Genomic DNA, 21,393 nt, shown 5'->3' on the forward strand with positions numbered 1-21,393 from the left:
AATTAGTGAGTAACTGAATAAATAAAAATGTGTGTCATTAAATTTGTGATATGACACTAAACATGTACCCACAAATATCAAGAAAACGAATTCTCAGATAGTGGAAGGAAATAACATTGGTGAAGCCTTTTATAGTGGCATATGAAAATTTCCACAAAGCTCTTACATCTACTTGAAATTATGTTGAGCTATGTGTTTAAAAGTGTCACACAGATGCAGATTGAGACTGGGCATGGTGATGCACTCCTATAAGCCCACTATTTGTGAGGCTGAAAACAGGAGGATCACTATGAGTCTGATCTGTGTAGTGAGACCCTATAGACCTTGTACTAAATACATTTTTAAAGAAAGGATTTAAAAAAATAAGTGTCACACAGCTGAGAAGATAGCTCAGCAGCATAAGCACCTGCCTGGCAAGCTCAAGGTCCTGAGTTCCATCCCTGGTACCAATAAATAAATAAATAAATAAACAAACAAACAAACAAATCACACTATCTGCAACCAGTCCATGTGAGTCAGATTTTATAAGCATTATTTTCTAACTTGGATGATGATGTTTATAAAATTATTACTGGAGGTGCATTTCAATGACAGAGCACTTATCTAACATGTGCAAGACCATGGGTCTAATCTGCACCACTAGAAAAAGAAAGAAGAATCCAGTTCTCCCACCAAATTGTGAGCCCTGCAATCTATTCTGTTCCCAGCTGTCTCCCTGTATCACTCAGCACAATGCCTCATACATACTGTAGAGACTTAATAAATATTTGTTGAATAATAGACAAAACATATAGAGCTATGTGGTAGACATTGTGCATATGAGGAAACCAAGGCCTGGAGAGGTAGCTTACTCCAGGTCACATGACCAAAAACTAAGGAGCTAGGCTGGCTGATTCCAAAGCCCAATCTCAACTTGTGACTAACCTGCTTCTCAGTGCATGAACAAGTGCCAGAGTGTAAAGGGCGCTAGTGTTATTTTTAATGGTTTGGACATATCTTCCCTGGCATTGAGGGAGTTTTGAAAGTCCTTTGGCGTCCTCATGCTGTTTCTTCTACTTCCTGCATCTTCCTTCCCTCAGCTGCAAGAGACTGTTGAGCAGGAGATCCGAGAGAGAGGCTTGCAGTGCACGCCGTTCACCCTCACCAAAGTTTTCCAGTTGTATGAAACCAAGAACTCCCGTCACTCTACCATGATTGTGGGCAACACAGGCAGTGGCAAGACGACTTCCTGGCGCATCCTGCAGGCCTCCTTGTCCTCCCTGTGCCGTGCTGGGGAGCCCAACTTCAATATTGTTAGAGTACGCAGTTGGGACATTGGAGTCAGTGGTGAAGACTTGAGTAGGAGGCAGAAAGTGAAAGTTGGGAGCAAGAATGGGAAGGTGGGAGGCCCTCCCAGGTCCAATAAGGCCTCGGAGAAACAAGGGGACTTCGGGCTAAGGAAGAGGGGACCTGGGTCTTGTGAGATAGCTCAGTGGTTTAAAGCGCCTGCTTAGGCAAGCTTAGGCAGGTGCAAGGGACTGTGGGTTGATCCCTGGCACCACATGCTGTGCCAGCCCTGCCCTCAGGGTAGGCTGAGCCAGTCCAAAAAAAAGAGGGAGATCTGGCAAGTTTGTCTGCCAGCATCTCTAAAATCCCTTCTCCTGTCATTTTTTAGGAATTCCCCTTGAACCCTAAGGCACTGTCCCTAGGGGAGCTATATGGGGAATATGACCTCAACACTAATGAATGGACAGATGGCATTTTGTCCAGTGTCATGCGAGTGGCATGTGCAGGTATCTAAGGGCCTGGGACAGGGGAACAGATACCCACATATCTGATGAGAGTAGGGAGTCTGGAGCCCCAGTGGGACAGAGAGTCTGGGGACAGGAAGCTGCCATGTGGGAGAGATGCCAGGAAATGTAGAAATGCAGGGGAGTGAGAGTGGGGTGGGAGGGCCAGGGGAGAACTCTCCTTGTCTTCTTATCGTTTACCTGCTACTAAGATGAGAAACCTGATGAGAAATGGATCCTTTTTGATGGCCCCGTGGACACGTTGTGGATAGAAAGCATGAATTCTGTCATGGATGACAACAAAGTGCTGACCTTAATCAACGGAGAGCGCATCTCAATGCCTGAGCAGGTGTGGGGAAGTGCGGTCTACCTAGGGCCCTGCGGGAGGTAGCAGAGGCTGTGAGGAAAGGTGGGGAGAAGACCCTAATCCCCAGAGAAGAGAAAGTTCTGTAGGACACAGCTGGGTTCTCTGAAAGTTGCAAGTGAGAAAGAATGCTTGGCCTAGGCTGGGAGGATAGCTCAGTGCACTTTCCTAGCATGTGTGAGGCCCTGGGTTCCATCTCTGGCACCACACACACAGGAAGGAAGGAAGGAAGGAAGGAAGGAAGGAAGGAAGGAAGGAAGGAAGGAAGGAAAGAAAAGAAGAGTAAGGAAAGGAGAGGAAACCAAAGGAGAGGGGAGGAGAGAGGAGAGAAGAAAGGAAAAAAGAAAAATAGCTTTGCCTATCATAGATATTGAGAACAATTAATTATGCAAAAAAGGACTGTGTATAGGACCCATGTGAGGAGCTCTTGAATTGTCATACCTACCATTTTCCACAATGCTGGCCAGACAGTGATTTTTTCCTGAGGATAATCTTTAATAAATTCTGATTTCTTTCAGCAAGCAAACTATTTATAAACCTGCGATCTTTCTTCTTGCCACACTTTGTGCTTGATAGAGATACCACCCTGGGGCATTAGAGTTCTGGGGTATTTTATAGCTGCTGATTGGGGGGCAGTGGAAGATGAAGTTCTGACAAAACTATATCCTTAGGTGTCTCTTCTGTTCGAAGTGGAGAACCTGGCAGTGGCCTCTCCAGCCACTGTCTCTCGCTGTGGGATGGTCTACACTGACTATGTTGACCTGGGGTGGAGGCCCTATGTTCAGTCATGGCTGGAGAAGAGGCCCAAGGTATGATGGGATTGAGGCAAGGAAGACTGCCCAGGAGGCCTATGGCACACAAAAGCAAATGAATGAACTCTTTCTCATTTACCTCTAGAGTGAGGTAGAGCCCCTCCAACGCATGTTTGACAAACTCATCAGCAAGATCTTGGCCTTTAAGAAAGACAACTGCAACGAGCTGGTGCCCCTCCCTGAGTACAGTGGCATCATCTCTCTCTGCAAGCTATACTCAGCCCTGGCCACACCAGAGAATGGGGTAAGGGGCAGGCCAGGGGCAGAAGAGCAGTGTTCACAACTGCATAGGACCATGTTAGTTTGAACGCCTGGCTTGAGTGGAGCAGAGACTCCATGGTGACCATAGAGGCAGAGAGGGGTGTGTGTGTGTGTGTGTGTGTGTGTGTGTGTGTGTGTGTGTGTATGTGTGTGTGTGTTACTTGTGTGCTGACTTAGAAGCTCAGAGTAAGGGTTCTAAATAGAACAGGGTAGGGGTTGGGGAGATGGCTCAGTAGACTAAGCGCTTGCCTGGCAAGCGCCAGAGCCTGAGTTCAATCCCCAGTTCTGAAAAAAACAAAAACAGGGTAAGGGCTGAGGGCATAGCTGATTCTCTAATATGTAAGAGCTCTTAAGTTCCATACTTAGCACTGTACATACTACATACATACATACATACATACATACATACTAGAGCACTGTAGAATCTCAGTATGGTTTACTCCCATATTCTTGGGGCTGTGGATAGTTTGTTCAGTTCCTCATTTCTTCACCCTTTCAAAATATGAATATTAATTTTTGGTATGTAAGGCCTTCAAATAACATTTTTGTTGGGAAAAGCTCCTGGCCTAATCTGATGAGGAGTTCTAGGAAGCTTCAGATTAACTGATACTTAGAAATATTTTGTTTAGTTTAGAATTATACTTTCTTTTTTTTTTTTTGCGGAACCAGAGATTGAACTCAGGTCCTTGCGCTTGCCAGGGAAGCGCTTATTCTAGTGAGCCATCTCCCTGATCCTGGTTTAGAATTATAGAGGAAGAGTCAAACTTTGGTATTTTGTGTCAAGATTATGTTGCTGCCTGGGAATGGTTTGTAATTGTTTATTCTGTAGTGTTGGAGATGAAGCCTAGGGCCTCATGCATGCCTAGGCAAACATTTTACCTCTGAGCTGTATCTCCAGCAATTACAAGATTGTTCTTAAAGACACAGCCAGATAACCAAACCCAACAATTAAGATCTATAGCAGCATAAGTCATTCTTTGTACAGTTAATATAAATAAAATATGTAGATGGACTGCAAGGAAAGGCATGGGAAGAGAATAGTTGTACTGTGTGGCAGGACACAGATGCTCAGGGGACCCCTTCTGGGGGACAGAGTGTGTGGGGGAAGCAGCCTTAGTGCAAACTGCCCCACAGGACTCCAATTCCACTCAGCCAGGCAGGGTGGGGCCGGGGGGCAGGCGAGTGGCAGGGCAGGAGAGTGACTGAGGGATGGCAGGGTGCTGTCAGTGTGCTGTCTGCATGGACTCTGGATTGGGTAGAGGAGGACATAGATTCTCAGCACACTTTCCCACCTACATTTTGAGGACTGGGGGTAATTCTGAGGCCACGTCCAGTGTTCTGGGTTGCATACTTCCTCATGTATGCTATTATCTGCAGTTCATGCAGATCCTGTTATCAAAAGATTCCACCCACAGGCCTGTGGCTGATAGCTGCGGAAGGCCTGGGGTGTCGAGAAGGGGGCTGAGATTCCTGTTTCGTGGCTGTTCTCCCCAGGGAGGCACATGCATTCGGGCAGCCCTGGGGCTCCTTGCACCCTCCCGGAAGAACAGCTCTGCCATGTGCCTGCCCCCGGACAGGGATTTAGGAGTATGAGCGTGGAATACAAATACACTGTGCCCACTATTCAACTAGGTATATTTTAAAACTCAATTTTTACCTATGTAAGTAATCATTGGATCTTATTTTCTTTCTAAAATTAAATTTTTCACATAACACTCAGATTCTTTTTTTTTTTTAAATTTTTTTTTTATTTTATTTATTTATTTTTGTGTGTGTGTGTGTGTGGCCAGCTCAGCCCACCAGGGGGCGGGGCTGGCTGGCATGTGGTGCTGGGGGATTGAACCGTGGTCCACATGCTTTGCTAAGCTTGTTCTAAGTAGATGCTTTAGACCACTGAGCCATCTCACCAGCCCACTCAGATTCTTTCTGTTCTCCTTCTGCCTTGTGATCCTGGGGTTCTCCCTCCTGCACAAGAGTAACTACTGTAGTGTGTTCACATGTCATCAAGATCATTTAAAAAATATTTACACACAACCTGTAGGTGTCCATAGAAAATATAGTATTTAGAAAATAGACTATATGAGTCAGGTGTGGTGCATGTGGGAGGCTGAAGCAGGAGGATTGCTGTGAGCTGGAGGCCAGCTGGGCTAAATAAGCAAGTTCAAGGTCAGCCTACCCTACTATATAGTGAGATCCTATATCAAAAAAAAAAAAAAAAAAAAAAAGGAAAACAAATAGATTGTTAATATAATATGCTTGTTAAACCAGCAATGATTTTGAGTTTTGTATTGCTAGAGTTATACCATTGCATTAATGGCTCTGTACTATTCTACAGCAGAACCTTACATTTTATTGTTTTCCTTTCCTCTACTGGTGCATGTTTAAGTGATCTCAATTTTTTTTTTTTGCAGTTATGAATAAGTCAACACAAATGTCCCTGGACTTGTCTCCTTAAATAACCATGGGTGCTTCTCTCGGGCAGGCCTGACACACGCAGATGACAGCTGTGTCGTAAGACTTAGCAGAAAGGAAGCTTAGGGCAACTGTTGAGCAACAAGGAGTTTCAGGCTTATCTGAAGTCTTTTGTCAGTTGTAGATAAATGTGCCCAACTGAAAGACAACCATGTGTTTTCCCCAACACATCCAGGAAAGGAGGAAGGCTCTAAGCCTTTGGCAGGTCCCTCATCCCTTATAGGTGTGTCCTCTTCTTCCACCCAGGTGAATCCCAGTGATGGTGAAAACTACACGACTATGGTAGAGATGACATTTGTGTTCAGCATGATCTGGTCTGTATGCGCCTCAGTGGATGAGGACGGCCGCAAGAAGATCGACAGTTACCTTCGAGAAATTGAGGGTTCCTTTCCCAATAAGGTCAGGGACCTCAGAACTAGTTCCTCTGTCCTAATTTTTCTAGAACCCACTGGTATCCAGTATCCTCAGCCTCCACCTGAGTTTCTTCCTGTTGACCCAGCTCTCTTTCTTGTCCCTGGAGGTCTGTGAGCCCTTCTGGCTGGGGAGAGCTGGAGAAAGCCTTTGGTAACCAACCCATACCCTCCTTAGGACACAGTATATGAATATTTTGTGGACCCCAAGATGCGGAATTGGACATCATTTGAGGAGAAGCTCCCCAAGAGTTGGCGTTATGCTCCAAAGTGAGAGCAGGGTCTGGGGTACACATAGGACTTGGGGCTGTGATTGATGGGAGATGGGGTAAGTGGGATGGGGCCCAAAAGCAACAACCAGCTATAAAAGGAGAAGGTGGATCCCAGAGAAGAGATGACTCTTGGGTACAGGATGTAGAGAACTTGGGACAGGGTCTATAAAGACAATTCCCATCCCCAGGCCCCACAGGAAGCAGAGCTGGTGAGTAGACCATGGTGGCAATGGAGTAAAATAAATATCTGGAGGGAGAATGAAGTGGGAGCTGGGAAGAAGTGGGTCAATGACTCTTGAGACACAGTCCCTTATTCTTTGCTAGCACCCCCTTCTATAAGATCATGGTGCCCACTGTCGACACTGTTCGCTACAAATACCTGGTGAATACCTTGGTGGCCAGCCACAATCCTGTCCTGCTGGTGGGGCCTGTGGGGACTGGAAAGACCTCCATAGCACAGAGTGTTCTGCAGTCCTTGCCATCCAGCCAGTGGTCGGTGCTCACTGTCAACATGTCTGCACAGGTGTGTTCAGGACCCAGTTCTCCCACTCTCCCACTGGGATCCAAGCATCTGGTTAATGCTCATCTGCGACCCCATATTTCTCTTGATGACCCAAGCAACCATTTTGTACATTTTCTACCAGACCACATCCAACAATGTACAGAGCATCATAGAGAGCAGGGTGGAGAAGCGAACCAAGGGTGTCTACGTGCCGCTTGGGGGCAAAAGCATGATCACTTTTATGGATGAACTAAATATGCCCGCTAAGGACATGTTTGGATCCCAGCCACCCCTGGAGCTGATCCGCCTCTGGATTGACTACGGCTTCTGGTATGATCGTATGAAGCAGACCATCAAGTACATTCGAGTAAGCATCCTGGGGTTTGTTCCTAGGCCTTTGTCCCTTCCTAGTGTGGCTTAGTGTCCACTCCAATGGGACCCTAGGCTCTAGCCCTACAATTCCTTCCTGCTGGAGAGGCCAGACATCTGGCTCCTAAGTTATTGGCCACTGTTATTAACTCTCCTCAGGACCCTGCTGTACAATTAGTGACCAAAAGCTCCAGTTCTCCCACTACCACTCCATGCTCATGTGCTACCCTGCTCCTTCCCCGGAACTGACTTGGAGCCCAGGTCCTAACTCCACACATCCAGGCCCTCTCTGCCTCTTGTACTGGCAGCAACCACCTCTGTGCTCTCGGTTCTCTGCTCCCCTCCTGCAACCCAGGAATCTCCCTTCAGCCGGGCTTTTCTCCCATGGGATCTGAGTATCATTTTTTGTTTTCTTTAGTGAATGGGCAGTGGTCATTCTGGCCTGGTTTCTGGGTGCCCATCTCTCTGGCATTCAGAGTAAAAAAGGGCCTGATCATCAATTTGTATATGCCTAGGAGAGTTCATGCATGCACATGTGCACTAGATAATACAATTTAAAAAGAAAAACAAGGGGTTGGAGAGATGGCTCAGTGGAATAAGTGCTTCCCTGGCAAGTGCAAGGACCTGAGTTCAATCCCCGGTTCTGCCAAAAATAAATAAATAAATAAAAAGAAAAAAGAGAAGGTGGTTTGAAAGACATAATAATGAAGCTGTTGTTTAACTTTCCCACATTTTGTAACTTAGGTACAGCAACTAAAACAATGGAATTCTTGCTCTTAGGAAGTGCATATTAAAGTATACAGGGACAGCATATTAGCAACTTATTTTCAGTGGTTCAGACAACAGTAATTGGAAAGAATTGTAAAGCAAACAGCAAAAGAAGCTGAGTGAGAAGTATATGAGAACTCTTGCAATATTTTCTGTTACATGAAATTATTTCAAAATAAAATTTGGCAAAAAACATAATAAAAAAACAATGAAATAAAGGCAAATATATTAATTTGATAATTCTAAAAACCCTCCTAGTCATTTCCTTCTCTTCACCTTCTCCCCTGCATCACTCCATGTTTCTTTTCTCTTCTCATCCTGTCACTGTCTGTCTTCCTGTTTGTCCTCCCACTTACCACCTTCTTCCCTGCTTCTTTTGCGCCCTATTACTTTTTGTTGTTTAAATTTTAAGAAAAATTTCATTGACACATAATAATTGTTCATATATATAGCACACAGTGTGACATTTCATGGCACCTACATGATGTTTACTGATCATCAGGTCAGGGTAATTGGCCTATCCTTCACCTCAAACATCTATTGTTTGTGATTTGTGTTGGGAACATTCAACAGCCTCTCTCCCAGTGATTTTGAAGCATCTTCCCTATCCTGCACCTCCCATCATCCCTCCTCCCCCCTGACTCCCTGCTGTCCATCCTGTCTTTTCTCCAGGACATGTTCCTGATGGCTGCCATGGGCCCTGCTGGGGGTGGACGGACTGTCATCTCTCCGAGGCTACAGAGTCGCTTCAACCTCATCAACATGACCTTCCCCACAGTGAGGCTGCAGTGGGGACTGTTAGGAGGGGGCTGAGCCAGGCAAAACCATCCCTACCCTGGAGAATGAGGGGGCAGATTGTGGAGGGGGGTAAGGGACCCTGAGCAGAGTGGCCTGCAGGGAGCTGTGACACATGCTATAGAAGCTCTTGCTGGCCTCCTGAAGCAGGAGAGCGAAGGATAGGAGTCAAGCCTTGCTGGAATGTGGGCAGGGGATGAGGTGGGGTCCAAGTAAACTCAGGATCGTAGGTCCTGTGGAGCCGAGAGCCAGAGCAGTGCCAGAATTAGGGTGAGGTAAGAGATGCACTCACCAAGGTACAGAACTTGAGGGGGCATCAAAAAATGTGATGCTTTGAAAAAGTTAAAATTAAGCAGGACAGAAGGAGTGTGTGCTTGTAAGCCTAGCACTTTGGAGGATGAGGAAAGAAGATTATAGTTTAAGGCTAGCCAGGGCAACTTAGTAAGACTATGTCTCAAAAAAATTTTTAGGGCCAGCGAGATAGCTCAGTGGTCTAAAGTGCTGCCAAAAAAAAAAAAAAAAAAAAAAAAAAAAAAAAAATTAAAATTAAAAAAAAAAAATTTTAAAAATTAAAGAACTGGGGGCATGTATCAAGCACTTTTCAGCATTTGTGAGCCCCTGCATTCAATCCCCAGTACCACACATAAGCACACAAAAATTTCTTTTCTCTTTTTTCTCCCTCCCACTCTGCCTCCTACTCCCTCCCTCTCCTCCCTTTCTTTCTCCTCTACCCCTTCCATGCCCCCTTAAATTCTGCTGCTGAAGCAAGCTCTGCATTTGCCTCATCCTGAGTCTCATCCTGGCTGCAGGGCCAGGAGCCTTGAAAATTAAGTCTGAGGTCTCTTTCTAGGAGTCCCAGATTATTCGCATATTTGGTGCAATGATCAACCAGAAGCTTCAGGACTTCGAAGAAGAGGTGAAGCCAATTGGGAACGTGGTGACAGAGGCCACGCTGGATGTGTATAACACGGTGGTGCAGCGCTTCCTGCCCACCCCTGCCAAGATCCACTACCTCTTCAACCTTCGTGACATCTCCAAGGTGAACACTGTGTGACCTTGCCCTTTGGCCTGGCCCAACCTCCTTGGAGACGTTCATTTCTTTTCAAAATAAGCCTTAGCCATAGCAAACTAAAGGTCCAGGGAGATGGCTCAGTAGAATAAGCGCTTCCCTGGCAAGCGCAAGGGTCTGAGTTCAATCCCCGGTTCTGCAAAAAAAACCCAAAAAACAAATATAGCAAACTAAAGCATAGCCATATCAGACAGCACACCCTATCCTAAACTGCCACTTTCTCTGCCCTTACCTCCAAAACCTCAGGGTGTGTGTGTGTGTGGGGGGGGGCTCTTTCTTTTTCTTTTTTTTTTTTAATTTTATTTGTATTTATTTTATGCTTAATTTATTCCCGTGCCATAAGTTTTTGTTTCTTCAGTTTCTTCTGGGATATCTTTTTCTTCTGTGCAACTTCCTCCTCTGCTTTGGGAACAATCTGTTCCTTTTCAGTAAGGATCATCTCAATATGGCAGGGGGAGCTCATGTATGGATTAATCCGGCCATGAGCTCTATAAGTACGGCGGTGCATCTTGGGTGCTTTGTTCACCTGGATATGTTCAATAACCAGAGAATCTACATCTAAACCCTTAAGTTCAGCATTACTCTCTGCATTTTTAAGCATGTGCAGCAAAAATTCAGCACTCTTTTTGGGCCACCGACCCTGTGTCCAGCCCCACTGTTTGGCCTGGGCACACCTACCAACTCCACCATTGTAACGCCAGAATGGTACACATTGCTTCTTTAATGTGACATCCTTGAGATACTTGGTGGCCTTTCGGATATGCATACCCTTGATGGCCTGGGCAGTTTCACGCGTGTTCTTAAAGTGAACGCGAAGATTTGAGCCTCTTGATTTGCATGATTTTGTGGGGTTTTCTGGGTCAAGAGAGTAGTGAACCATTTTCACAGGTCACCTAAGGCCGCTTACAGGAAGAGCGGGGGGGGGGTCTCTTTCCTCTCTCCATCGCAGTCCCTCATGTCTCTTCCTCAGGTGTTCCAGGGCATGCTCAGAGCCAACAAGGACTTCCATGACACCAAGGCCAGCATCACACGACTCTGGATTCACGAGTGCTTCAGGTGACAGTTGCACATGTGCCCAGGACAGCATCAGCCTGCCTCAGCCTTGCTTCCAATCTCTGCCTTCCCTAGGGCCGCTCTGCTCTTCAGTCCAGCTCTCACCCCGCTGCCTCCCTACAGAGTCTTCTCTGACCGTCTGGTGGATGTGACAGACATGGAAGCCTTTGTGGGCATCATAAGTGATAAACTTGGCTCATTCTTTGACCTCACATTTCATAACCTCTGTCCAAACAGACGTCCTCCTATCTTTGGTGAGCCTGTGACCCTGAGGAGGATGAGGATAGAAGGAGGGTCAGGGCCTGGAGCCCTGTTGCCAAGGGCCCTGAAGGAAGCTCTGGGGAGGACCAGGCATTGGAGACTTGATGTCTTTCTGCCCTGGCCCAGGGGACTTCCTGAAGGAGCCCAAGGTTTATGAAGACCTGACAGATCTGACGTTACTGAAGACAGCCATAGAGACAGCTCTAAATGAGTACAACCTTTCTCCCTCTGTGGTGCCCATGAAGCTAGTGCTCTTCCGAGAGGCCATTGAACACAGTGAGCGTTGGCTATGCCCTGCCCCTCCCCCTCAACCCCTTCTGCAGCATTTCTAAGGGAAAAGGCTTCTCTTCCCAGTTCACTCCCAAGTCAAGTCTGGAAGTTGTCTTTCTTCTGCCCCCAGGTCCCTTTGTAGTAATGGTAATGGCTATTGAATAGGCTAGGTGAAGTTAAAAGTTCAATTGCTGTCAGGTACTCAGACACCAACCTCTTTCCAAACCTCTTGGCTCTCTTACTGTTACATCCAGGGGTCTCCATCCCTAGCTGAGGGCCTGGAGGTCTTTTAAGTTTGCTTAGCCAATTTATTATCCTTACCTGGCTTCCAGTCACACGGATTGTTCGGGTGATCGGACAGCCTCGGGGCAACATGCTCTTGGTGGGCATCGGGGGCAGTGGGCGCCAGAGCCTGGCCCGCCTGGCCTCATCCATCTGCGAGTACGACACCTTCCAGGTTGAGGTCAACAAACACTACCGAAAGCAGGAGTTTCGAGATGGTATGGTGGGGGCTCAGAGTGGATGAAGAATGAAATGGCTGACTTGCTTGGATGACAAGAGGGAAGGGAGGGAAGGCAGATTGTGAGACGTGCTGGCTGTGTGTCTGGGGATGAGATGGTGCTGTCTGTGCAATGGGCTGAGTCGGGGAGGGGCTCCTGAATCTCCAAAGTAGTATGAAGGGCAGGACAGGGAATCAAAAGTCTTCTCTCCCTTCTTCTCCGTCCCTTGTGTGGCCAGATATCAAGCGTCTCTATCGCCAGGCTGGGGTAGAGCTGAAGACCACGTCCTTCCTTTTTGTGGACACCCAGATTGCTGACGAATCCTTCCTAGAGGATATTAACAACATCCTCAGCTCAGGCGAGGTCCCTAATCTCTATAAGGCTGATGAATTTGAAGAGGTACACCTCCTCCTGCACCTGCTTGTGAGCCAGTTGGTCTTTGGGGTTTCCTAAATCACTCTCCACAAAGCACTACAGATCCCAGAATCTGCTTCTGTAGCACTCCACCATCCATCTCACCCAGTCTGTAAGACTGAAGGGCCATTTCTCTTGAGCCATCCAGGGACCCTACTGGGCAGGGCTGCCTTTAACCCTGCCCTTGTGTGGCTTTTGTCCAGATCCAGACACTCATCATAGAGCAGGCCCGGGCTGAGCAGGTGCCTGAATCCTCAGACAGCCTCTTCGCCTACCTGATAGAGCGTGTGCGGAACAACCTGCATATCGTGCTCTGCCTTAGTCCCGTGGGGGACCCCTTCAGGTGACTCATAGCTTCTTCCTAGGGGGCCTTAGCACCCCTCATTTGATCCCCCCCCCATTGTGCAACTTCCATGCCTTCTGGAAGTTAGTGTCCTGAACAGGCCTTTGCACCTGGCTCACCTCATCTTCTTCCCACCAACTACACCTTCCTTCAAATGGCCAAAATGGTAGTTATCTGTATCTGTTGGTGTGACTTTTTTTTTTTTTCGTTGATGATGTTTTTGTTTTGTTGTTTTAAATCTTTATCATGGTACAAATACAACCCCCCCCCACAGCTGAAAATACCAGTACATGCTTAAAATCCTAGCTCCCAGGGAGGCTGAATCAGGAAGATCACAAGTAGTTCAGGGCTAGCCTGGACAACTGAGCAAGACTCTGTCTCAAAAGAAAATAATTAAAAAGGGACAGGCCCCCCCCCCTCTTTTTTTAACTCAGCATGAAGACCCAGATTCAGTCCCAATACCCAAAACAAAATAAAACAAAACCCCACACAGAGAGCATACACTTCTCACCTGTACCATTTTTGGCATACAGTTAGGTAGTGTTAAATATATTTACATTGTTGTACAAGAGATTCTAGAGCTTTTTTATTTCCTCTAACGGAAATTTGGTACCCACTAGTAACTGCTCATCTTTGCCTCCCTGGCCCCTGAAAACCGCCATTGTACTTCTGTCTCTGACTTTGACTTTTGAAAACCCTATATAAGTGGAATTGTACAGTAGTTGTCTTTTTTTTTTTAAAGATCTTTATATTTATTTATTTATTTATTTATTTAATTTCATTTATTCTGTGTGTGTGGCCAGCTCAGCCCACCAGGGGGCGGGGCTGGCTGGCATGTGGTGCTGGGGGATTGAACCGCGGTCCCTGTGCTTTGCTTAGCTTGTTCTGAGTAGGTGCTTTAGACCACTGAGTCATCTCACCAGCCCCCTGTACAGTAGTTGTCTTTTTATAACTGAATTGTTACTTCATTTATCATAATGTCCTTGAGGCTCATCCACATTGTAGCATGTGACATGATTTCTTTCTTTTTTTAAAGGCTGAGTAATATTCCATAGTACATAAGACCACATTTTCTTTACTCATTCTTAGCATGACTAGATTTTTAAGGGCATCAAAAACTAGGAGGAGGGGCTGGTGAGATGGCTCAGTGGTCTAAAGCACCTACTTGGAACAAGCTTGGCAAAACACAGGGACCGCAGTTCAATCCCCCAGCACCACATGCCAGCCAGCCACGCCCCCTGGTGGGTTGAGCTGGCCACACACACACACACACACACACACACAAATAAAATTTTAAAAAAAGACCCAACTAGGAGGAGATCACATGTGTGTAGAGAAACAGCTAAACCAAGCATTTTTTTTTTTTTTTTAGTACTATGGGGTATGGAGTATTTGTCAAGTACCTGGTGCTACACTAAGCATTTTACAAGTGTTATCTCAAGGAATCCCCCAGCCACCTGCGTATAAACAGCCAGGCCCTTCTAGAGAGGAGGAAACTGATGTTTGCAGAGGTTCCATAGTTGTCTAAGAGCCACAGCTAGAAAGTGTAGATCCGGAATGTGCTCGCAAATGCTACTCTGAGCTAGCTCTGAGGGGGCCAAATCTGGATGAGGAGATACAGGGAGCAAGAGAAAGGGACATTTAGGTTCCCACAAAGCAGGGAGATAGATATATGTGGTGAAGCCAGGGCCTGGAGGCCTCACTGTGAATGGGTTCACTGCCTCTCAGAATTCCTCCCCAGGAACTGGATCCGCCAGTACCCAGCCTTGGTGAACTGCACAACCATCAACTGGTTCTCAGAGTGGCCCCGTGAGGCCCTGCTAGAAGTGGCTGAGAAGTACCTCGTGGGTGTGGACTTGGGGACTCAGGAGAATGTGAGCCCCTCCCCCCATCACAGCCCTGACATCCCTCCCACTTTTTCCTCCATCTCCTTTGTCTTCCATTCTGTATTATTGGCCTCAGATCCACAAGAAAGTGGCCCAGATCTTTGTCACCATGCACTGGTCAGTGGCTCAGTATTCCCAGAAGATGCTGTTGGAGCTTCGAAGATACAACTACGTCACACCCACCAACTACCTGGAACTCGTGTCTGGATATAAGAAGTATGAAAAAGAGCAGGGGTGTGGAGGGCCAGGGAGCTTGGTGTCTTTTTTTTTTTTTTTTTTTTTTTTTTAATGTATTTGGTACAGGGTCTCACTACACAGCTTAGAATCTCAGTGATTCTCCTGTTTTCAGCCTCCCCAGTGCTGAGATTATAGTCATGCAGGCGCTTAGTCTACTGAGCTATCTCGCTGACCCTGAGCTTGGTGTCTTTTGAGAGCACTTGGTAAAATAATGCCATGGAAAATATCCAGGAGCTAAAGGAGGGGCCAGGCTCAGGGCCTTGGGTGCTGAGATGGGATGGCAGAGATGCAGAGGCTCTTAGTAGTGCTCTGGAAGTTGACGAGTGAGGGCCGGAGCTTCTGGTAGGAGGAGCCACCCCTGGACCCCCAGTCATATTCCCTGGGTTCCCACCCCTGTCCACACCCTCTCTATCCCCACTGTCTGGACCATATTTCTTTGTCTTTTTTAGGATAATAGTACAACTGAGATGTTGTTATATTATACCTATCCTTTTCCTGTCTGCCTGTACTGTCATCTAAACTTGTCATCACATGTAATAGAAAAAAGTGTTTTCCCTTCTCTCACACACAACACACTTTTTGACACAGACTGGGGGTGTGGTGGGTCCCTACGAACCAGCAGTTCTCAGCAGACATTTCCTGGGAGTCTTATAATTTACCACAATCCTGACGCTATCTTTCGGGAGACACAATAAGAGCCCAAGACTAAGGACTCAAACCACATGATACCCCCTGTTCAGATGCCAATTTCAAGGTTGTTTTTCTGTGCCTCTGACCAGCCGCTTATAATTGTGGGTTCCCATGACCTCCTCCTGGGCTTAGTTAATTTGCTAGAGTAGCTCATAGAACTCAGGGAAACATTGCTTATGGTTGCCAATTTATTACAAAGGATGCAGGTGAGCAAGGGTCCTGAGCACAGGAGCTTCTGTACCTGTGCAGTTGGCACTTATGGATGGATGCTCACCTACCTGAAAGCTCTCTGTCCTTTTGGGTTTTTAAGGAGACTTCACTAAGTAGGCAGGGTTAGCTCAGTAGCCATTGGTGACCAGCTCAGGGTGAAGGTTTCAGTCTTCTAATCACAGGCTGGCTTTGCCTATCCAGGAGCTCCCAGCCACAAGTCACCTCAGGAGCAAACAGACACAATGGTACCTCAGTCCACAAACTTAGTTTCCCGATTCTGGAAAGGATGGCCATGTTTGTGTTCATGGGTAGAAAATGGTCACAGTCATATCCATCACCTGTTGCAGAGTTCAAAAACAACAATGAAATTCTGTCAGACACTTCTGTTTGTGAACCAAATTGTTTGCAAACAAAAGTGTTTGTGAATCAAGGCACCACTGTGTTTTTGTCACTTTGGAGATTCCACAGGTTTTGGGAGCTGAGTACCACAAGAACTAAGTATAGAGTTATTGTAAATCATATCAATATTATATCATAATTCCCATGATATGTTTATAAATTATGTGGTAGCATAAGCCTGTAATCCCATCCCTCTGGGAGGCTGAAGCAGGAAGATAACAAGTTTGAGCCCAGCCTGGGCAACTCTTTCACTCATGGATGGTTGTAACCATTTTCTACCCGCTCAAAATAAAAAAAATTAAAGGGGTTGGTAACTTAGCTCATGTAAAGGCCCTCGGTTCACTTATCAGTATTATCAAAAAAAATGGACCAAAAAAAAAAAATGACCAGAAAGGAAGACAAGGACTGAGGAGGTCCACAGGGAAGGAAGTTTATGTAGGACGCCCCTTTCCAGGGAGCCCAGCTCCTCTGTGACCTTATCTACTCTCTGTCCTAGGCTGTTGGGAGAAAAACGGCAAGAACTACTGGACCAAGCCAATAAGCTGCGGACAGGACTATTTAAGATTGATGAAACTAGAGAAAAGGTGGAAGTGATGTCCTTGGAGTTGGAGGATGCTAAAAAAAAGGTGGCTGAGTTTCAAAAACAGTGTGAGGAGTACCTGGTCATCATCGTGCAGCAGAAACGGGAAGCCGATGAACAGCAGAAGGTCACCAGCCTTGCCCCTTACACCCCACTCCTTCCAGTCCCCCCCTCACTCTACTCCCAAAGAGGTTTCCTGGTCCCCACCAGTTTCTTTATCAAAGGTGCTTATTCCACTCCTTGAATTTTCTTTTGCTTTCTTGTTGGTCCTTCCCACTACCCGTCATTTCACATTTGTGCAAGGCCTTGTTCTCTTTTCATCCCTAGGCAGTAACAGCCAACAGTGAAAAGATTGCCATTGAGGAAGTCAAGTGTCAGGCGCTGGCTGACAATGCCCAGAAGGATCTAGAGGAGGCATTGCCAGCTCTGGAAGAGGCCATGCGGGTACCAGGGGCGGGTTCCAGAATGGGTATGAAGAGTGGGAACAAGGCTGGCCTTCTTTGTCTTCAAAGACCCGAGGGAAGTGGGAAGATGAGGAGGTACATGACCCTCAGACCCCTTGAGCTAACCCCTTTTCCCAGGCTCTCGAGTCACTGAACAAGAAGGACATAGGCGAGATCAAGTCCTATGGACGGCCCCCTGCCCAGGTGGAGATTGTGATGCAGGCAGTCATGATTCTCCGGGGCAATGAGCCCACGTGGGCAGAGGCCAAGCGGCAGCTCGGTAAGCCAGAGAACCACGTGGGTGACTTTTGGCTCACACATTGTCTGTGGATCCACTGCTGTATGTCGGACATTCAGGAAGACAGGGATGAATGACCCTCAGAGCATGGAATGGAGGGGAAAGAAGAGATGAAAGCCTTAGTTAGACTTCTTCAGTTGTAACAAAAATGGTTCATCTTTCTATAAGAAAAAAGATAATTGTCATAAAGATATAGGACTATGTAGGGGCAGGAATGCCTTCAGGGCCCCCTAAAAGATGAGAATCCAAAAATGGGAAACAGGACTGTTTTCATCATGTGGTGTTCTCTACATCGGGCTCCCCTGGGAGCACATAGCCTGCTAGCTGTAGTTTGGCAGCCCTCCCCTGGAGGAAGTGTGGAGCATATGCGAAGGATGGTGAGTCGTGTGGCTTGGCTGAGCCGTAAAGGTAAGCGATAGAAAATGGGCTGGGAGATTGGGGGTGAGAATTTACTAGAAAAGGAAAGAAAGATGGAAGTAAGGATGAGGCTTGATGTCTTGACCTTGGGCACCAAGCCCAGGAAATACGTGGCAGAAAGCAAGCTTTGGCAGTGGACCTGGACAGGGAGTGTGGGATTAGTCCTTTACCTGAGGCCTGCCTTGTCATTCTACAGGGGAACAGAACTTCATCAAGTCACTGATCCACTTTGATAAAGATAACATCTCAGATAAGGTGCTGAAGAAGATCGGGGCCTACTGTGCCCAGCCTGACTTCCAGCCTGATATTATAGGCCGTGTCTCCCTGGCTGCTAAGTCCCTCTGCATGTGGGTGCGGGCCATGGAGGTAAGGGTGCTGTGACTGGATGGGACAGTGAGGCAGACGAGAGAGCTGGGGAAGCAGAGCCAGGGGCAGGGAAGCACCCCATGGATGGGCGCCCAGGTGGTTGACGGGGCCTGACCATCTCCCTGCAGCTCTATGGGCGTCTGTATCGTGTGGTGGAGCCCAAGCGCATCCGAATGAACGCTGCCCTGGCCCAGCTTCAAGAGAAGCAGGCAGCCCTGGCTGAGGCCCAGGAAAAGCTGCGGGAGGTGAGCCTTACTCCTCACTTTTCCACAGTGGCCTCTCACTCTGGTTTTTCGTGTGCTTGGACCCTTCCTCTAATGTCATTTCCTTCTCTGCCACCCTCTGTTATCTCAGTCCTGTCCCCTCTCACTTGGCCCTGTTCACACTGGGCTGCCCCAACTCAGCAGCCAACCCAACGGCAAAGGTTTGAAAAGCTTCAGAGGCTCAGAGGGCACTGTCACCCAGGAACCCTTCCAGAGATGGAGTCAGAGTTGCTGATCCATCTCGGTCTTTGGAGGTGGACCAGGGAACACTGCCGCATGGAATCTGTGGCAGATCAGTCTTTGCATAGGTTGAGAGGGCTGGCATCACTGCTGTGGGCCAGAGACAGCATGAGGCAGTCTGTGTGGGTGCTTGGGTGGGAATGGGCTGTCTGGAGGCTGGGGGGTAATTATCATGACAGGCTAGATGCCTGACAAGGTGACTTCTGACAAGATGTGTATACAAGTGACTCCCGGACCACACAGAATAGCCAGGCGCTGTTACCAAAGAATTCAGCCTTCCAGTTTATCACTGAATAGGTGATACAGCTAAGGCAGTGATGGCAAACCTTTTAGAGCTTTTCAATGATACAAACAGCCTGCTGCCCTAAGGTAATGCAGTCACATGGTTTGCAATTCAGAAAGTATAAAGGAGCACCCATTAAAGTTGTCTTCCTGGGGCTGGTGAGATGGCTCAGTGGTCTAAAGCACCTACTTAGAACAAGCTTAGCAAAGCACAGAGACCGAGGTTCAATCCCCCAGCACCACATGCCAGCCAGCCCCTCCCCCGGTGGGCTGAGCTGCCCCCCCCACACAAATTTAAAAAAATAAATAAAGTCGTCTTCCTCTCTGCTGCTCTTCAGCACTCAGTGTCCCTCCATGAACACAAATAACTTTTACAAGTTTTCCTTAGCCATCCAAAGGTGGTCGGTACTTATATAAGTAAATATGTGGGGCCAAGGAGATGGCTCAGTGGAATAAGTGCTTCCCTGGCAAGCGTAAGGGCCTGAGTTCAATCCCTGGTTCTGCAAAAAAAAAAAAAAGAAAAAGAAAAAGAAAAAGTAAATATGCATATGCATTTTAAATTTAATTTAATTTAATTTTTTGTGGCTGACTCAGCTCACCCTGGGAATGAGGCTGGTGTGGCATGTGGTGCTGAGGATCGAACTGCGGTCCCTGCACACTTGCCCTTGCCTAAGCTTGCCAAAGCAGGTGCTTTAGGCGGCTGTGCTATCTTGTCCTGCATGTTTTACATTAATAAATTTGCATTTTTATATTATACATACTGCTTAGCACCTTATTTTAATTACCTGTTGAACTAGAGATTTTTTCCACATCAGCATATATTGTCTGTTTCTTTCTTTTCTTTTCTTTTCTTTTTTTTTTTGCAGATCCAAGGATTGAACTAAGGCCCTTGCACTTGCCAGGGAAGCACTTATTCTACTGAGCCATCTCCCCAACTGTTTCTTTTAGCTGCTGCATGATATTCCAGTGAACAGCTACACTATCATTAATGGTCCCCTTTGGATGGACTTATTTTTCCTAATCTTTTGATCCTCATCAAGTTTTCCATTTTTGTTGATTCTGTCTTTACATAGCCATTTCAAATTTTTGTGTAGTTAAAGCTGGTCAGACAATTTCAAAATGCTTTGCCTGCCTTCAACTAATAGAAATCATCCAGATCCAACTTGCTCAAATTGGACAAGGAGCCCAAGGTGTGGCGAGATTCAGTAACTCACCCAGGTGACCCTGGCTAGTTACTGACTAGTAACTGGGTCCCCTATTTCTGACTTCATGCCACCCTGTCCTGTTTCATCCTTATCTTTTTCTGCTGCAGGCATCCTTACTGTCAGATAGGGCTGCCCTTGGGACCTCTTCTGGTTCTGCCTGTGTAGAGAACCCAGGCAGGCCTGGTGAACAGGCTTCTGTCAGCACACCCTGCTCCCCACGCCATCCTGTTGCCACTGCCACTTGAAAAAGTTTCTCACCCAGATGACTCATATTCAGGGCCAAGAAATTAGGGGTTCCCTTTACATGTGAAAAATGGGGCGGGGCAGGGCAATGGCTGCCAACAACGCACTGGACAAAGAGCCCACAGTGTTAAGTTTCTTGGGGGATCTATGTATCCTTGAGATCCCCAAATGAGGGTAAGCAAAATGAGAAGCAGGTACAGGGGCCTGTGCCTGAAGTCTTTCCTTCTTTTTTTCTCTCCAGTGTTTTATTTTTTGTGGTACCAGGGATTGAACTTGGGACCTTGCGCTTGCCAGGCAGGCGCTTAAGCCACTGAGCTATATACAACAGCTCCTCTGTTTTGTTTTTTGAGGTAGGGTCTCCCTATGTAGCCCAGGCTGGTCCTGAACTCACTATGTAGCCCAGTCTTCTCTTGAACTTGCAGCAATCCCCCTGTCTCAGCCTCTTGAGTTCTGGGATTAGAGGCATGAGCCACCACGCCCAGCCAGTCCTTGTTTCTTGCAAAGCTAAAGACGGAGGCTTCTTCAACTGAAAGGCTTGAGGTCAGCTTGGGCCATATCATGGGAGGACTCTGGCTAAGGAAAAAAGTAAGCAGGCGGGGAACCAAAATTTCTCCTTTTTCACTGATAAAGGCTATGAAGTTGAAGAGCCAAATGTATCTTTTAACAGAACCTCAGAACTAAGACGTGTTGATACTGAAGACCCATATCAGGCGCATTAAATGAGAATCCCTGGTAGAGTCTGGGAAATCAGCATCTTAAGGATTGTGCCTGTTAGAGGCAACCAGAGATGGGAAAATACTATGTACTGCCAGGGCCCAGAGCCCACTGGGTCGTGTCTCAATGTGAAGCTTGAGTAGATCGTTCTAGCCGCTATTTATTTGTTTGGAGCCCTGGAAATCTATTTTCTGTAGGCTCAACTCTGATATATAT

General features: G+C 46.9%; 1 protein-coding gene across 1 annotated transcript in view; it reads left to right on the top strand.

Moving 5' to 3' along the window:
• Positions 1-21,393, top strand: part of Dnah2 (dynein axonemal heavy chain 2) — a 117,773-nt gene that overhangs the window by 71,755 nt on the left and 24,625 nt on the right. Inside the window, exons 42-65 of the mRNA XM_023723334.1 lie at positions 1,080-1,298; positions 1,655-1,772; positions 1,982-2,118; positions 2,805-2,942; positions 3,031-3,189; positions 5,925-6,077; positions 6,267-6,358; positions 6,685-6,883; positions 7,005-7,229; positions 8,672-8,776; positions 9,645-9,833; positions 10,834-10,919; positions 11,040-11,170; positions 11,304-11,453; positions 11,780-11,947; positions 12,186-12,346; positions 12,565-12,704; positions 14,446-14,578; positions 14,667-14,806; positions 16,623-16,833; positions 17,034-17,150; positions 17,288-17,429; positions 18,061-18,230; positions 18,359-18,475. Of these exons, the coding sequence (XP_023579102.1) occupies positions 1,080-1,298; positions 1,655-1,772; positions 1,982-2,118; positions 2,805-2,942; positions 3,031-3,189; positions 5,925-6,077; positions 6,267-6,358; positions 6,685-6,883; positions 7,005-7,229; positions 8,672-8,776; positions 9,645-9,833; positions 10,834-10,919; positions 11,040-11,170; positions 11,304-11,453; positions 11,780-11,947; positions 12,186-12,346; positions 12,565-12,704; positions 14,446-14,578; positions 14,667-14,806; positions 16,623-16,833; positions 17,034-17,150; positions 17,288-17,429; positions 18,061-18,230; positions 18,359-18,475 (3,600 nt within the window). The remainder of the gene's footprint in view (positions 1-1,079; positions 1,299-1,654; positions 1,773-1,981; positions 2,119-2,804; positions 2,943-3,030; positions 3,190-5,924; positions 6,078-6,266; positions 6,359-6,684; positions 6,884-7,004; positions 7,230-8,671; positions 8,777-9,644; positions 9,834-10,833; positions 10,920-11,039; positions 11,171-11,303; positions 11,454-11,779; positions 11,948-12,185; positions 12,347-12,564; positions 12,705-14,445; positions 14,579-14,666; positions 14,807-16,622; positions 16,834-17,033; positions 17,151-17,287; positions 17,430-18,060; positions 18,231-18,358; positions 18,476-21,393) is intronic.

This window comes from Octodon degus, unplaced genomic scaffold, assembly GCF_000260255.1.
Source record: "Octodon degus isolate 3935 unplaced genomic scaffold, OctDeg1.0 scaffold00098, whole genome shotgun sequence".
Taxonomy (NCBI): domain Eukaryota; kingdom Metazoa; phylum Chordata; class Mammalia; order Rodentia; family Octodontidae; genus Octodon; species Octodon degus.